This window comes from Corapipo altera, unplaced genomic scaffold (genome assembly GCF_003945725.1).
Source record: "Corapipo altera isolate COAL_440 unplaced genomic scaffold, ASM394572v1 67, whole genome shotgun sequence".
In the NCBI taxonomy this organism is placed as follows: Eukaryota; Metazoa; Chordata; class Aves; order Passeriformes; family Pipridae; genus Corapipo; species Corapipo altera.
The window spans coordinates 2868022-2885074 of record NW_020884906.1 but is presented as its reverse complement, the minus strand read 5'-3'; the positions used below and the strand labels follow the sequence as shown (position 1 = coordinate 2885074).

General features: G+C 40.8%; 1 protein-coding gene across 3 annotated transcripts in view; it reads left to right on the top strand.

Annotated features, from left to right (window-relative positions):
• The first annotated feature begins 711 nt into the window (after positions 1 to 711).
• The window catches only part of SFSWAP (splicing factor SWAP), a 30039-nt gene continuing 13697 nt past the window's right edge, over positions 712 to 17053 (top strand). Inside the window, exons 1-12 of one of the 3 annotated variants that reach the window (XM_027651987.1) lie at positions 712 to 1121; positions 3572 to 3741; positions 4284 to 4421; positions 5892 to 5977; positions 9073 to 9298; positions 9713 to 9828; positions 10681 to 10816; positions 11219 to 11456; positions 11665 to 11796; positions 12161 to 12254; positions 14515 to 14692; positions 16397 to 16630. In XM_027651987.1, coding sequence (XP_027507788.1) covers positions 868 to 1121; positions 3572 to 3741; positions 4284 to 4421; positions 5892 to 5977; positions 9073 to 9298; positions 9713 to 9828; positions 10681 to 10816; positions 11219 to 11456; positions 11665 to 11796; positions 12161 to 12254; positions 14515 to 14692; positions 16397 to 16630 — 2002 coding nt within the window. In that variant the 5' untranslated portion in view covers positions 712 to 867. Of the gene's footprint in view, positions 3742 to 4283; positions 4422 to 5891; positions 5978 to 9072; positions 9299 to 9712; positions 9829 to 10680; positions 10817 to 11218; positions 11457 to 11664; positions 11797 to 12160; positions 12255 to 14514; positions 14693 to 16396; positions 16631 to 17053 lie in introns of all 3 variants that reach the window. The other 2 variants (XM_027651988.1, XM_027651989.1) reach the window with 2 other exon arrangements.

The window sequence follows — 17053 nt, the reverse complement described above, 5'->3', positions numbered from 1 at the left end:
TATAAATATGTATATATATAAATATGTATATATATATATATTTAAATCTCTCTCAGTGCCTTAGGCCATCTCCTCTTCTTTTTAAGGGAAGACTGGACTTGGGACTCAGTGCCCTGGTCTAACTGACGTGGTGGTAATCGGTCGAAGATTGGACTCAGTGTCAGAGATTTTTCCAACATAATTGATCCTGCGAATCCCTTCTTGGCTCCCAGGCTTTCCTTTCCCCTGGAGCTCCCCGGGCGCTGCCTGAGGCGAATCCCCGCTTTCTGCCGCACCTCCGCACGTCCGCCCCGACACGGGCCGAGCCCCCTTAGCCTCCCCCTCCCTTGTGGGCTCCGGGGAATTTTTGTTTATTAAAAATTTGTTCTCGGTTGTTGTTTTTAACACTCACGGGCTCATTTGGCCCTAACGGACCGAGCGCACATCCAACCCCTCCCCCAGAGCCGCCTCAGGCGGCCCCTCAGAACCCCCGCGCACCGGGGGCGGGGCCTCCGCGCCGCTCCGCCCCCCTTGCTCCGCACTTTCGCCATACCCGTGCTCCCTCCCACGCCGCCCTCACCGGGCCCGGTGACCGTTGTCGCAGAACGCGCCGTGTCTCTGCCAGTACTACGGAGCCGGCTGAGCTGTGTTTTCCCCCCGGATTTCACCCCCGGGCTGCCAGAGCTGCGGCGAATCTGCTGCTGGCGAGAGCCAGCCCGGCCCTGCCCCTGCGGCGGAAGCGGAAGCGCCGCCATTTTGTCTCGGGTGATGGCGGCAGTGGCGCTCCGGGGCTGGGGGGTTTAGCGCGGGCCCGGCCCTGGCGGGGACTCGCTGCTCGGACAGTCGCTGTTCCTGCGAGCTGCCGCTGCCTTGCTGAGGCCCCCGGGGATGTACGGAGGGGCCGGAGGGTCTCGACGGACTTCGGAAGAAGCAGGCCCGCCGCCCCTAATGTTGTTGTCAGGCGGGGGAGCGGTGCCCGGGCCCCCCGGAGCAGGTGGAGGTGGAGGCGGGAATAGCCGTGTGGAGCTGCTGGTGTTCGGCTATGCCTGCAAGCTGTTTCGGGATGATGAGAAGGCTCAGTACCAGGAACAGGGGCGACACCTTATTCCTTGGATGGGAGACCCCAAGATCATGATCGATAGGTCGGTGTAACACAACCCCCCAGACTCTGCTGCGAGCCCTCCTCCTGTGATAGCCTCTTTCTGTTCCCCCCCTTGTGCTGTGGGCAGGTGAGGGCGGGGGATGAGCAGCGGGGATGTTCTTCGAGAGCAGCTCCCCCTGGAAAGGCGCTCCGGGGGCTGCTTTGGTGTCGCTGCAGGGCCCCCCCGGCAGCGGGAACTCGGCGTTCCCCGCTCCGGCGGCGCTGGAGGTTCCCGTCCGTGCGCGGTGGTCCCTGTGCCCCGCAGGGCGGAGCGGAGAGCGGGAATGGGCTGTTCCTTTTCAGTGCGGACCACAAACATCCTCTGCTTCTCACTTGGAGTCCAAGCCCGACTGCGTTGGGATTACCTTGCTAGGCACGCTGTGTGTGTTCTCTAGGTGAGAACAGTGCAGTGTGGGCAGTGCAGAGGTGTTTACCCACCTCAGAGCAAATGGGGATTTCTTATTTCTCCTACATAATCTGGCTGCAGGCTGTTGGTGGGACACCCCAAAAGTAATTCTTGGCCTAATTACTTTTTCCTTGTGCCATGATTCACTGTATTAGTCAGAATGGAGTTGATTTTGGGTGCTTGCTGTTCAAATTTTATGTGAGAGGTGGCTTTTTGTTTTTTTGTGGTTGTTCATGCAGTAGGTCCAGGTTTGTGGCCAGAGAGAGGAATGGAATCCACCTTGATGTTCCTTCTGGTCTCTGAGTTGTTTCAGCAGTGCAGGGTGGGATTTAGAAATTCATTCAGAAAGAGTTTTCTGGATGTTTTGCTGGAGAGAGGGAAGATAGGAGGTCAGGTTGGTTATATTTGAGTGGAGCACTGAAAGAGTAATTTAAGAGTTGTGGCTGACCCTGAAAACCTCAGTGGGAAAGATGGAAGGATTTTGGTTTGAAAAGGATCACATGACATACTGTAGATATTTGTTCCCTCAATTTCACCATTGCTTTGGTGCTAGACTTGATTTTCTTGTTGTGACTTAAGAGCTGCATTTGACTTGGAAAAATGTCAATAAGGGAAGGTCTTTCCACTCCCTTCCATTAGACTGGAGAAAAAAGAGGTGCCCTTGCACTCTTTTGGTGTCTGTACTGTTTATGATTTTTTTATCGTTGAAATTAGTTTGATAAATTGAAATAAGCACAAACACAGGAAAAAACAACCATAAGTGTTTGTAGCTGTGTTTCATTCTCAGTTAGGTGAGAATGGAAGTGTTATGTTGCACATTTGTGATCCAGATCACTTCTGTGACAGATCTCATGGGTAGGTAGAGGCCGGTTTTGGGGTCCTGTGCAGCAGCAGCCCCGTTCCCAGGTGGCACAGAAATCGTAGGGAGCAAACACTGAGTGTGTGCTTGTCAGTGCACAGGTACTGAAACACCTGAATAACGGACATTTGTGAGTTAAGGCAGCTTGCAATTGCTAATCTTATAAACTCCTTTGGAAGCTTAGATTCCTTTTATCTCCAGCAGCAGGAAGTCTCCATTATCACCATTTTGAGAAAAGCACATTGCTATGAGAAGACTTGGGTTGAAGTTTACCTGTGGACAGAGCTTGATTAACCAGACCTGTGTGTTTCATTCACTTTTTTGCTACAAGAATATTTACTTTCTTTGTTTTTGGTCTAGCGAGTTGGCACAAGTCAAGAGTTGTGTGTGGGAAGACACCTCAGCGGAGTCGAGTTTACTGTCACTTTACTTTTCCAATCAGTTTCTCTTGCTGGTGCACAAACATTATCCCAGGGCAGTGCTTTTCCTGCAAAGCAAACCTGGTTTCCTGGTAGACGGGAACTGTCCGTCATTGATCTCCGCCGGTTTTGCGGTGAAACCTCCTTAAATTGCATGTTTATGTTACTGTTCCTATGTATGTGTGTCTCTCTATCACATAACCCAGAACTTATTTCCTCAGCCAAATGGCTAGGGGCCGAGCCTAGCCATGATTTTACCTCCAATGGACGCAAGTTTCTATGGTGAAGATTTCTCCTGAGAGTTCGGGACTAGCAGAAAGAAGCGAGGAAATTTCGACCGTTTGGTTCTTACGGATAGGTATTTATGTACTCGGGTTTGTGTGAATGTAAGCTATTTGACTTTCCAGAAAAACGTATTTTGCAAGTGACATTGATTGGTTGGTTGAAGCACGTACGGTAAGAAGCTGTTAAGGAAATGGATCCCACTTAAAAAAAAAAAAAAAAAAACTATTAAAGGATACCTTTTTGCCTTTAATTGTTAATAATTTAGTAGTTTCTTTGAGAGGAATTTAGACTGTTAAATTTTCGATAGTTGGCGACAAATGATTAGCAAAATTAATCGTAACTTCTAAAAAAGGCAGTTTGCGTTAACGTATAAGTATTTTTTATTTTTTTTTTTTTTTCATTTTTAATGGGTAAGTATTTTAAGTAGTCACATAAACCCAAGCCCTAAGTTCTTTGCATTGACCAGCTGTTTCATCCTGCAGGTATGATGGGCGTGGTCACCTGCATGACCTTTCTGAATACGATGCTGAATATTCCACGTGGAACAGAGATTATCAGTTGTCCGAAGAGGAGGCTAGAATAGAAGCCCTCTGTGATGAAGAGAGGTATTTAGCCTTGCATACGGACTTGCTTGAGGAGGAGGCAAGGCAAGGTATTTGCTCAAGGAAACTTCCTGGGTTTAGCACATGTTTAAAGAAATTATCATGACATTAAATTTACTCCTAATTTTATACTCTCTTTTTCTGATGTTATCTTGACAGTACCCAGTGGATTGGAAAAGCGGGAGTCTTTGCGTGTGTGAGAGGACCTCAGGATAGTTTAACTGTAGAGCCACACAGAAATTGCCCAGATTCTGAGGGCAGACTGGGATTTCAGAACCCCCCCCCCCCAAATGCCCCAAAATAAACACATTGTGCTTCTTTTTTAGTGTTGTATAAGTGAAATTCCGTGCTTTATGTGCATAATTGCATTAGAATGTCTTAATCTGCAGCCTGTGTCTCTTCCAGAAGAATTAAGTGGTCAGCATGTGTTACATGCTGTGGTTTTCTGTTCAGTTTTTTAATGAAAGCTAAAATGATCAGGTGAAAACTTCTAATTTTAAAACTAAAGTAAGAATTGTTACTTCTATTTTTTTTTTTTAATCAATTAGCTTCCAAATATGTTCTAATGTTGGCAATTGCATTTTTGTTCAAGAGGAGGAATATAAAAGACTGAGTGAAGCTTTGGCAGAGGATGGTACCTATAATGCAGTGGGATTCCGTTATGGCAGTGATTATTATGACCCTTCAGAACCCACTGAGGAGGAGGAGCATCAACCTGCAAAACAAAGAGGTAAGGGGTAAAAATAGCAAGGGTTAATTGAGAGGGAGGTAAGGGGTAAAAATAGCAAGGGTTAATTGAGAGGGAGGACACTGCACCTCTGTGTCTTGCAGTTGCAGGCTGAAAATATGTGTGTCATCAAAATGCAATTAAAAATTCTCAAAGCATTTCATCAAAGTCTTTATGGGACTCTGTTACTGAGTTTTTGCAGACTTTGTTCTTGATGAGCTTAAATGTTTTCTGTTACAGCACAGTCAATACTGCAGCAGTCAGGGAATTTAATTCTGCTGTTTTGCAGATTCTTATGCAGAAAAAACTAGTTATTCCTCACATGGCTGTCCGTTGACACTGTGTTTCTTAGTCAAGAAGGAAAATATAATTGTAAACATAGAATAGTAATTAATAAGAATATATATTTGTTTAAGTTTAGATTTTGTCATCTTAATTATTAGAAATGAGTCTGTCTTCAACACAGTGTGCCCGCTCCATGACCTAAAAAGTACAGAATTAAGTTCTCATGTTCCCACCTCTAATTACAGTAACTTTGTATTTTTAACATGAAGCCTTAAGCAAACTTTCAATGGTTTTTGAACTATGTCTTAGTGAAGTGAGGATTGTTTAATTAACAGTTGGGTTGCCTAACTACATATTGATGTGTTACTGTGGTATGAGATGTGCTTGTCTTACTAAGGTGTGTGTGCTGCAATGCAGGATCATTTTAGGTGCTAAAGCTTATTCAGGGTTTTTTGCTGCTGTGTGTGTGAGAGATTGTGTCAGGGCAGTGTCTGTGTTGCATTCCACAAAGGGGTTTTTTTCTGTGCTCTATCTGATGCTGAATTGCATTGTCTCTTCTGGGGTTTAATTCATTTGTTTTAGACTCCATCACCAAACAGCTGGAGCTGCTGCCAAAAGAAACACTCCCATTCTGATTTGTCTGCTTCTTCCTTCTTTCCTTGATGCTAAAATTTCTCTGTGCCTTTGGGCAGTTAAACTATTTGAGTTCATTAAAAAAAAAAGCAAAAAGCAACCCTACCAGAAAGCAACCAAAAAGTCCCTTTGTTGCATGGTTTGTGAGCAGTGATTGTTTTGACATCTCATGTGTGATGAGGCTGCTCTGCTGTGCCCAGAGTTCCCGTGGTCAGGTGTCCACACACTTAATCCTGTCTAGTTTGTAAGGGGAAACCTGGAATACAATTTCTCTTAAAGCCAATAGAATAGATAATACATTAAGTTACTTTCTAAAGTAAACTTTTCAATTATTGTAACAATTGTAAAGCAAAATATTTTCAGAGGGGCATTTCTGCTGTAGCAAATAACAGAACGTTAAACAAATTGTTCCTTATAACCACATTTAAATGTCTTCAGTGCAAATGCTGGTTATAGTTGCATTTGATAAATACCTTGAGTGCACATCCTTTTAGGCATCCTTTATTTTAATAATTGTTTTTGACCTTATATATTTTCCTCTGTCATTTCTTGTAGAAGCAGCTCAGACAGAAAACATAGAAGAAAACGAAGAACCTTTTGTTGCCCCCCCGGGACTGAATGTCCCCTCTGATGTGGAACTGGTATGTGTGTGCATTTAATGCAGCTACACTTGTGCCAACTTTTGGGGAGCTGATGGTGCTCTACTGTTTGCTTGGGGTTTTTTCTATTAACTTTACTGTGGTATATTTTAAATTATTCTAGAAGAGCGGCTTCATTTCAAATTTTCTTTCTTGAATTCTTGAGTTCTATGAACAATGTTGAATCTTCTTTTTTCTCAGTGAAATGATTGCAGGGCATATAGTGGGTGCATTTAGTATCACTTGTGATATTATTTTAGATAATGCAGAGAAAGGGCAGTTGTTCTTGGAATGGATTCTTGCCGAGATGTCAGGGCTGACATTCTGAACGTAAAGGACCATTAAACCAAAAGATTGCTTCTATTCAGGAGGTTTTCTCTGGATTCTTTTTAATTGAGTCCCAATCTGAAGGGGATAGGAATTGACCAAGTGTAAAGGCTGTGTTTGAAACTAGCCTAAGTGTGAAATAACTTGAAAGTATTAGCTTACAGAAGTTTATAGAAGCTCTTTCCTTCGTGTGATGTCACCAGAATTTGCTACATAATTTAAACTTAATTGCAACATGTGTATTTTTCCTGCCTCCTGAAGTTTGCTGAACAGACACCTGCTTGAGTACAGTTCTAACCTTGAGGGTTTTCAATTTATATCAATTTTTATAAAAGATATTGGGAAGTCAAATAATATTCCTTTTCTATAACCATAGTCACGAAAGTGTTAATTTATATGTGGGCTCAACTTGATATTCTCAACTTGATAACCTTGGTCACTAAAGATTCAAAGCACTCTGCTGGAATAATAGAGAGCACAGGATATTTGTGTAAGAGTGTTTTTCTACTTCATTAGCTTTTAATTAAAAATATTTATCCTGTTGTGGTCTTTTTACATGAAATAAGAACTATTTAACCAAACTAGTGTGCAATTTATTTTAATTTTACTTCCTCTTCTCTACAATCTATAATGCATTTCATTAGTGAGCTGCTTACCAACCTAGTTCTAAATTCAGGGAAGATTTTTATATGCTGCCTTTAAATAATGAGTTATACTTTAGCCTTATAATAAGAACCTTGAGTTCTCAGAGAGAAGCTGCTTATTTTGCATTTGGATACTGTTTCCAAGCAGTAACTGGTGGTGAGAGAGGTGACAGAGTGTTGGTTTAGACAGCTGCTTGGCTTGGGTTTTGTTCTGAAACTTAAGATATATTTTCTGTGGATGTTGCAGAATGCAGTGTGGGGCTTACCAAAGTAATTTCCCAGTCAGTTATTGAACTCCACTATATTCACATGAACAGAAAGCAAATGTAGACATATTTGATTTTGAGTAAAAAAAAAAACAAACCAGCAAACATCAAAATGTCTAAACAGCAGCTCTGAAAACAAGTCATATACTTGTATATATATATAAGTGTATACTTGACCTTGGATTGGGAATTGTGAGAATTTGGTTTTTTCAAGCCTTGATTTGTTGTTCTAGTCATTCAGCTTTACCAGGAACATATTTATTCTGTATTTTTTATTTCAACTGCTGGGAGGAATAGAAGCCTGGTAAAGGTCACTTGTAAAGTTTGAATCATTTTGGGGAGGAAGCTGCTTGGAACTAAGTTAAAATTTGAGAGTCAGCTCACTAATGTGGAGACCTTGCTCACAGCCTGCAAGGTGCAGTTCAACAAAGACAGATATGAAATAACTTCTGTAATACAGAGCAATGCAAAATGCAAATATTTGATATTGAGGATGAGTCAGCACAACTGCATAAAAAGTCCAGAGGCTCTGGTGAGCTGGGGAATGTTGAGTGTGTGTGGCAACTCCAGCAGTAATGTCCTTCTGCAGCTTGGAATGGAAGAGCTGTGTCCAGGATGCAGGGGATCTTCCACTGCTTCAAACTGTGATTATGGGCAGAGATGACTTTTTCACCAGTGCATTTTAAGAAGTCTGTGGATGCTATGAAGTGGACTGTAAGAGGAAATTATCAGTTAATAACTTCTGAGGAGAGATAGAAACAGAAAAACTTGATATGTGGTGTGAAACTGATAATGCACAAATTGTTACCAGTTTATTAAAAACTTCATTGCATCTAATTAAAATAATCTTTGTTAGAATTTTAAAGGGACAAGTAAAACTTGTAACAATTAGTTATTTTACACGTTGGACATGTTGTCCTGGTAGAGGATCCAGTTGTCTGAAAGCAGCCTTTGAAAGTGGGCTGTTTGATAATATTCAGACTTATTTCACTACGTGCAGCACCATGCTTCCAGTCTAATGAAAAACATTTTCTGAGGTTTGCAGCATAGTTCTGTATTTAAACCAATAAAATTGCAAACCAATAAAATTAGTGTGACACTTCAGTCTTTGTAGGCACGCAGAGTGAGAGTTTCTGCAGTTAGGTAAGCACAAGACAAACAGCTATCTGAGTATGAAATTAAAGACAGTGAATGATCTTCATTCCTTCTTTAACTGTACTTTTGTTCTCTTCTCTTCTTGGATTTGATATGGTAGTGCTCCCTAGATGGGATTTCAGGAGTGGAATGCATGGATGTTGCCTAACTTTATTAATTTTATTTTTTCTTTTATTGTTAAGGCATTCAATGACTCTTTAGGGGAATGTGACAGCACATAGGAATTATAGTTCTTATGTTGGTCTTGAGAGGCAACATGTTCCTTCCAAGCAAGTACAGAGTAACAAACTTCTCTAGTTAGGGAACAATATTTGCACACTCAGAGATAACAGAATTAAGGACAGCTCTGGGGATGAAGACCATATATTGTGAGTCTTCAGGTAACCTTGAGGTATTGTAACACCAAACTCACCCAGGATTTGTTCCCCTTTCAGTTTGGTGTGCAGTGGCAGAAATAGTTGTGCTGATAGAAGGAGAGGATCTTGCAAAAGTAACTGAACGAGCAGCTGGGGACTATTGGGACTGTGTTGGTTATTTTGTAGTGCTGACGTGCTTTCTCTAGTTGTGAGAGATCCCGAAACTTGAGCTGCCAGAGAAAGCTGAGAAGGGCAGGGAGCTCCTGTTCTTTCTAATTCCCTTTGGAGTTGTAAAACACCGTCACAAGCTGCTCATGAAAACACAAATATCTGATCTTTCCCTCCCGCAGCCGCCGACGGCGAAAATGCACGCGATCATCGAGCGAACGGCCAACTTCGTGTGCAAGCAGGGAGCGCAGTTCGAGATCATGCTGAAGGCCAAGCAGGCCCGCAACTCCCAGTTCGACTTCCTGCGCTTCGACCACTACCTCAACCCCTACTACAAGTTCATCCAGAAGGCCATGAAGGAGGGACGATACGCTGCCCCTTCCGAGAGCAAAGCGGACGAGAAGAAACGTGAGTTGTTGCTCGTCGCGGCCTGGCTTCGGGCAGGGAGTCCGTGAAATGGCCGCTGGGGTCGCGGGTAAAGCAGCCACGTCTCTCTGGTGTTACCCACAGCTGAGGTTCAAAACGTTGCTTAAATTGGAGGAGATTTTTTGAAAAGATGCTGTTCTGGAAAACTTTCAGCTGTAGCAGCTGCTATGATTTTGGAGGTTTTAGAAACTCATAAAGCTCAAGCCCAACAGAAGGGCTCAACACTTCTGTGTTATTGATGTCTGGCGATATCTTCTTGTATCTGTGTATTTGTGAATAAGCTGATTTATATAATTGAGGCTTCCTTAAGAATTCATGCTAGTGCTGTATCATCTTTCTCTCCCAATGCAAACTCATGGCAAACCCAGCTAAAATTCAGACATTGCTTTTGTTTAGACTCAAGAGTCAAATCTGAGGAAGATGATGATGATGATGACGACGATGATGGAAATTATCTGCATCCGAGTCTCTTTGCATCTAAAAAATGCAGTAGGCTTGAAGAGCTCATGAAGGTACTTGACCCTATTAAAATTACTTTCTGTCTTGTAAAACACCTGATTTGTGGACACAAAAATTATAATATGCAGGTGTTCAGGTCTTTTATTGACAAAGGTTTGGGGTTTTTTTCAGACTGTAATTGAAGTCTGCTTTGATAGGCTTTTGAGTTATCTTTTCTCTAGTACATAAATTGTTATTTTTCCATTTGTAAGGAATTATATTTCTATTTTTGATGCCCTCTGGTATTGAGGGCATCACTCAAGGATTTATCCCACAGAACCTGTGTTGAAGCAGAAGAGATTAAGGTATTTAATGCCTTCTGTATATAAGCTGAGAATGTTTTCTTTTTAGATTTTAGTGAATAAAATGTTGGCATGAAATAGCACTTTCAGCAAATAATATTTCACTAGAATTTACTACTCATTACATGTAAATTTTGCTGGATGTGTTAGTTATTTTTATTTTTTGAGTCTGGGCAGTGATGGAATAATGGGACTGACAGATGGTTGGATGTATTTGAGGCTTTCAGAGGAATGCCTGTGGTGCTCCCACACTTGTACAAGGCAGGTTCTGTGGCTTATCCCAACCATGGCAGTAAATGGCTAACAGTAATAACCACTTCTTTTTTTTATGTCATGCACTTCTGTTCACGTGGAATTCCTTTTGTTTTGTTTTCCACTAAATTTCAGAGATGTTGATTCTGATATGAGAGCTACAAAAAGATTAACTTCTTTTAGAAGTTTGCGCAGAATTATCCACGTCTATTAACTTAGGCACAACGGCATCAACATATTTAGGAAAGCAAATTTATATTAAATATGGACTTCCAATTTTAATCTCTTTTTCTCCTCTGAAAACCTTTCCAGCCTTTGAAGGTGGTAGACCCTGATCACCCACTTGCAGCCCTGGTGCGCAAAGCCCAGTCAGACAATAACTCATCCACACCACAGTCGACAGACGGGGCAGCTGTGCAGACATCCCAGGCAGAATACTCCTCTGATTGTAAGTGCTTTGTGATTAGGCAGCTGCTGGAGTGTCTTGATGAATTGTGTGTGGATGCTGGTGGGAAGAGAATGCGTTGACTTCATGCTTGATCCTGTGTGTTTATTCTTCTTCAGCCTCCTGAGTCTTTGGAGGTGCATTCTTTATTACCTGTAACCTTCAGTACTTCTGCATTCTGTCCCTTACTCCACATATTTCTTAGTCAGCCTAAGAGCATTAACATGAGCCGCCTTCTATTTGTTTCTTTGTTTGTTTGTTTTACACAAGAGATCAGGTGCCATTTCTTAGTGTGGGGTGTGAATCTGGATTCTCAATTTGTTTGTACTGATGCAATAACTTTTTTTTCTAACTGGGTGTTTTTCTTCTAATCAGAACATTGTTCTTAAATGTGTCTTTTCATAGCAACGGTGGCAGCCATGTATTACAGCTACTACATGCTCCCTGATGGCACCTATTGCCTGGCACCTCCACCTCCAGGAATAGATGTTGCCACCTACTACAGCACCTTGCCTGCAGGGGTGACTGTGTCCAGCACTACAGGGGTAGCAACAGTGCCTCCCCCCCCTGGCACCACACCTCCACCTCCCCCAGACACAAGTGACAGCAGCAGTGGGTTGACTTCCACCACAACATCTACAAGGTACCTTGTGCAGGTTTTTTCATTGTTTGGAGGGATCTTCCTTCACTTCCAAAAGGAATATTTAGTATATGGAGTGTTCTGTTAGTGAATCAAGTTTAAATGCATACAGAGAACAAACCTCTGTGTACTTTTTTGTTGTTGTTAAAGCAAGAGTCTGAAAGATATTTATGTTCTATTTATAAAAACCATTTACTCTTGATGTTTTCAGCACAATTGCTCCAGTGGTTGCCATTATACCTCCACCTCCAGATATCCAACCTGTCATTGATAAGCTGGCTGAGTATGTTGCTAGGAATGGGGTAAAATTTGAAACCAGTGTTCGTGCCAAGAATGATCTCAGGTAAGAGAAAATGTTATTTAAACTTGTATTTTAAAAGTTGACAGTTTTGGTTTTAAATATATTACCGGGGCATGTGGGTTTCAAGTAGAGAAGTGCTGTCTTTTTTTTTTTTAATTTGAAATTCAGGGACCTACTTAAAAGTAAGGCCAAAGCGTTGTTGCCCAAATTCTCAGAAAAAACAGCCTATTGAAAATGTCTCTAGTAAGCATGCTCTGAATATGTATCCTCTGAAGTTTAGGCATAAATAAGAATCCTTCCAACCATCAAATAATGTTTCATTTGCTAGAGAAAATCAGATGGCAAAGGATTGTTGGTATTCACTTTGTTCATGTGCATTTTCAGATATGTGGTTTTCTTTCCACAGGTTTGAGTTCCTGCAACCATGGCACCAGTATAATGCTTATTATGAATTTAAAAAACAGTTCTTCCTTCAAAAAGAGAGCAGTGACAACTGCCAGGTACATGTGTGTTTGCATATACTTCTACTGAAAATGCAGTGAAAGTGAGAAAAGGCCTGGTTTATCTGTTGTGTTACCATGAGACATTTTAGAAATGGAACACTGAATTATGGAGAAATTGTTCAGCAAAGGATGTGAATGCTTTTTTTGTTGATTTTTAGCTTTGTATGGCATTTAAGTAAGGATATGTGAGGTGGTGTGGTGCTTAATTCTTTTTCAGTATAAACCACTTCACTGTGGTTGCAATATAAAATGACCACCTGAAAATCTTTGGGCTTTCTCTAGGAGGGAATGTGTGTTTTGTGGAGGTTTAGAGCTTTGCAGGATTGTGATCAGCGTTGTGCTGTCAGAAGGGGGAGGTCTGGCTTTAACACCCAGACCTTCTCAAGTGCCTCATGGTTCTTTATACAACAGTAGCACAGAGGCTGGACTAGTCTTCTGACATGCTTTTTATCTGAGGGAGGTTTTGTTAAGAGTCCTGTCGTGACTGCAACAATGCTGGAGCTTCAGAATCTCACATGAGTTTCCTACTTGCTTTGCTTCTCCTAGTCCATGTTATTAGAAGATGATAGCCAGCCTTGGCATCCATGTCTTTAACTGTTCTCGTGCTAGCTAATTAGATTGTTCTCTTACTGAAAAGAAAATTGCAAATAGTATCAGAACTACATTATCTGATGTTAACTTTTCATGGGAAAGAGCTATTTTTTTTTTAGGCCCTATGTCATTTGTCATCTCAAGGCTTAGATTGGGGAGCCTTAAACTGAAGAAGGTAGGCCTGTGGGTAAACTCCTCGGAATTGCTTTGTGGAAAATGAAGAAATTCAATACTCATTGCTGTTTGAAACACTTGTGTCTCATGTTTTGTTTTAATAGTGAAAAACGTTGTGAAAATACTGTTTTTAAAGATAAGCTGTGGTAAATATTATCTTACTCAGCTGATAAATTGCAAGCAAAATTGTCCTGTGCCACAATGTTGACTGTTATTCTAGAATGTCTTATTTGCAAAGCAGTGGGTTGAATTCTTAATACTTAGATAATTAATAGGGACTTATTAACACTTATTTGGGGGGGAAATTGTACACTAACCAGAGCATAATAATAAAGGATTCATTTTAAATGTTCAAATGAGTACAGCTAAGAAGCAACAGAAGCTGACTTAAGTCCCTTGAGGTCAAGTGTAGCAATGCATATTTTTGTACTGCATGGCTTTGTAGATAATGCCATTCTTTTCATTTTTTTAAAATAATGATTTCAATATTATCTTTATGCTTTAGCAATACATGTATAGGCAACTAATGCAATTGATGCTTCTCCTTTTGGCCATTAAAGTTAATAAGAAATTGTTCGACTGGCCTGAGCAAATACAAGATGAAGTCTTTGATTTCATTGTGTTTTTCCCCTTTGAGGATTTTACAGAAATTAGTTCTGTTGGTCAGGGAATGGCTACAGGGAAGATCTGCTCGTGCCTCAATTTCAACATCAAACATACTTAACAACAGCCAGTGGAATGCAACCAAACTATTTATTGAGAGGCACATTTCAATGTTAAATTACTTAATGTCATCACCTGACTCACCATGTAAATATTTTGAATGTTCTGTAATATCCATCTTGAAATTTTTATACTGTGAGTTCAGAGATGGTCCTGAGTGATTCAGTCATGTAATAGCACAACCAGGAATTCTTTACTCCCTTGAGAAATCTCAGCACATCTGTACTGTATCAAAAAACATTGCTAGGCCCAATGTTCTTCAGCAAGATGTTGGAACAAATCAACCTCTGTTGACCCCTGTATAACTTGATTCTGTTGAAGAAGTAATCATGCAATTGTACATTAGGAAAAACGTGTTGTAAGCTTGTATTTTGTCCCTGGGAATCAACGTTAATGGGTTTGGTCTGGGACCCTGAAGGTCAAGACCTTAAAGAATATTCTTTGGGAAAAAAAGGATATGCTTTTAGGGTCTAACTTTAAAAATATAGTTTTTAAAGTGGTTTTTGGTGAAAGTATATCAGCTGAAGAACATTTTCTTTGCTGTAAAATAACATGTTCTTACAGCAGGTCTGTAGGTTTTACAGCCTGCAGTGGGGTTTACATGAGGCAGACTTACGGTCATGAGTGCTCAGTGATATAAAAATAGCTGTTATGTGATTAGCTGATAATGTGATTTTTGAAATGGCTGGCAAAACTGCAGCTCCACAGACGCTGCATTAATTATTTCATAACCACCCAGTTAGTAATTCTGCACATTTCTTTTGAAAAGGGAGTATCTTCCTCTGAAGATGTTCCAGCAGACACTGCCAGCGATACACCAAGCGAGACTCAGTTTGCAGATGAACATGCACCCGAAGATGCATCTGAGCCAAGCTCTAAAGGAGTTCCAGGAACTAAAAAGGATGTTCCTCCTCCTAAAAATGTCAGTGATGGCAAACTGGTGAAAGGTATGTTAACGTGATTTACTGGGCGTGAAAGTATTTGTTAACAGATACGTGAGGAAAAAAAAAAAGAAGGTGGGAGAGAGGAAAAGAATTTCATCATGCAAAAAATACATTTGCACCGAAGGCATCAAAAAGGGACTGAAAGAAGTAATTTGATTGCTTTCATATTTCTTTCTTATCAGACTATCAGGTATTTATGGGCTGACAGAATAAATGGTTTTACTTCGGTTTTGTGCTAAGTTGAAGGCTTTCATCACTGACCCCAGCAGAATCTTATTTTTGTCATTTTGAACTTGACAGTTACAAGCTCTGTGCAAGAAAGAAGTCATTTATTCTGAATAAAAAGCAGTGGTCTGATTTGAAAGCATACATATGGAGGAAGTAGTTTAGGCTTGTTGCTCAGTCTTCCTGTGTTGGACATTAGTCATGCTGGAAAAAAAGACCCCTTTTCATGTCTCAGTGGAATGTTTTTCCTCTTGTAGTCGTAGCAGCAGGGGGACAGAAGGGGAAGATCTTTCTGGAAGCCAGTCAAACAAAGTCAGCTAACACACTGTTAGTGCCCTGAGTGGAGATTATTTATATCTAGGAACTGGTTTCCTGGCCTATCAGGAAAAGATACCTTAAAAATTCTCCTTTTTTGCAGTAAAAACTAGAAATTTAAATTTTTCAACTAGAACTGAAAGCCATTGGGAAAAAAAAAAAAAAGAAACAGAAAAACCACTCTTGACCTGTGTTTCCATGGATGGAAGCTGCCTTCCTGCCACCTCACTTAGTTGCTCATAAGTTTATCTACATCCTGTGGTCCCTTGGAATTCTTCTCTCTTCCTGCTTCTCTCTGCACTCCCATTCCTTCCAGGGCCTGCAGGCTCCAGGCTCTTTGCTGTGGTTTCCTCACTGTCCTTACTCTGCCCTTTCTTCCCTGGGCAGCTTGAGTAGCTTTCCTGGGGAAAGAGCAATCCTCTCTGTCTTCAGAGGTGCTTTGTTAAGGGAACACAATGTTCACCAGAAAATGGTATTGTTTCTTGTTTTGTTATTAATAAATGGCAAATTGGAGCCTGTGCTTTCATAATAGTGATCTGCTCAAATTCGGATGATGGAATATAACCAGTGAGAGTCATTTCATGACAATCACATTCCTATAAATATTTATTTTCATTTCCTTTAATATGGTACAAATACCACTTTATTTTAACCTAAATACTGTACTTGGCTGCAAGACAGACATAACATTGGCACTAGATTTTTCTTCTGCCTCTGAGGAAGTAAAATCCTGTTTTGTCACGTGAAAAAGTTGGAAAATCACTGTTATCACTTCTCTTGGAATGCTTGAGTTCTCTGTTTCTGAGCATATTTCCTGAACCCAGAATTACCATAATCAAAGCATGTATTTTATAAACCTTGGTATGTAATTTAATTACTATATTTAAATCTTATAGGATATATATGCAAAAGGCATCCTGAGGAAGATATACATTGCAGCAGACCATATGGTAGTAGGTTGCTTTGCTTCAAATGTGTGAGAAATTCCATTCTTTATTCATTGAAGTTTCGTTTTAGATAAATGGGTTAGAAATTAATGCTGTATTTTTTTTCAGGTCTTTACAGGACAAACGAAGTTTCCAACGTTTATTTAAAAACAAATTTGTTCAAAAAAACCCCCGATTGTGTTGCCTAATGATGTGTGAAATCTCACCCATTCATTCACAGCGTCGTTTGCTCCAATAAGCTTTGCAATCAAGGCCAAAGAAAACGACCTTCTTCCTTTGGAGAAAAACCGTGTGAAATTAGATGATGACAGTGATGAGGAGGAGGAGGAGGGAAAGGAAGGCCAAGAGAATGCTAACAGTGCTTCAAACCATACTCCAGCAGTTACCACACCTTGTGCTGCTCCAGAAGAGAAAAAACCTCAACTTACACAGGAGGAGTTGGAAGCCAAACAAGGTATTCCGCGTGGCACTGAAAACTAAATGAAGCTTTGAGTCCTTCAGGGAAACTGCAAAACTGTCATGTGAATGTGTGACGTTTCAGTGTGTTGAATCTTTTCTGTGTCGTGTTAACAGGAATCAGAATTCTCTTCTTTTACCACAGTTTGCTTCTTATTGTTAAGAATTGAATCTTCATTGGTTGCTTAGCAAAAATCAAACTTTTAATGGACTGCTGTCAAGTGCTTTGCCCTAATGCCTGATCTTTCTGAATTTTTTTTGTTTGTTTGTTTTCCATTACAACCTTCAGTAAAACCCTAACCTTTTGGTTCCCAGATTGCATTAACAGAGCCAAGCAAAGGCATATCTGTTTCTCATTTTCTTCAGAGAACAATGAATTGCTTCAAGCTATTTTTCAGTTATATAGCACTCCCATATAGAC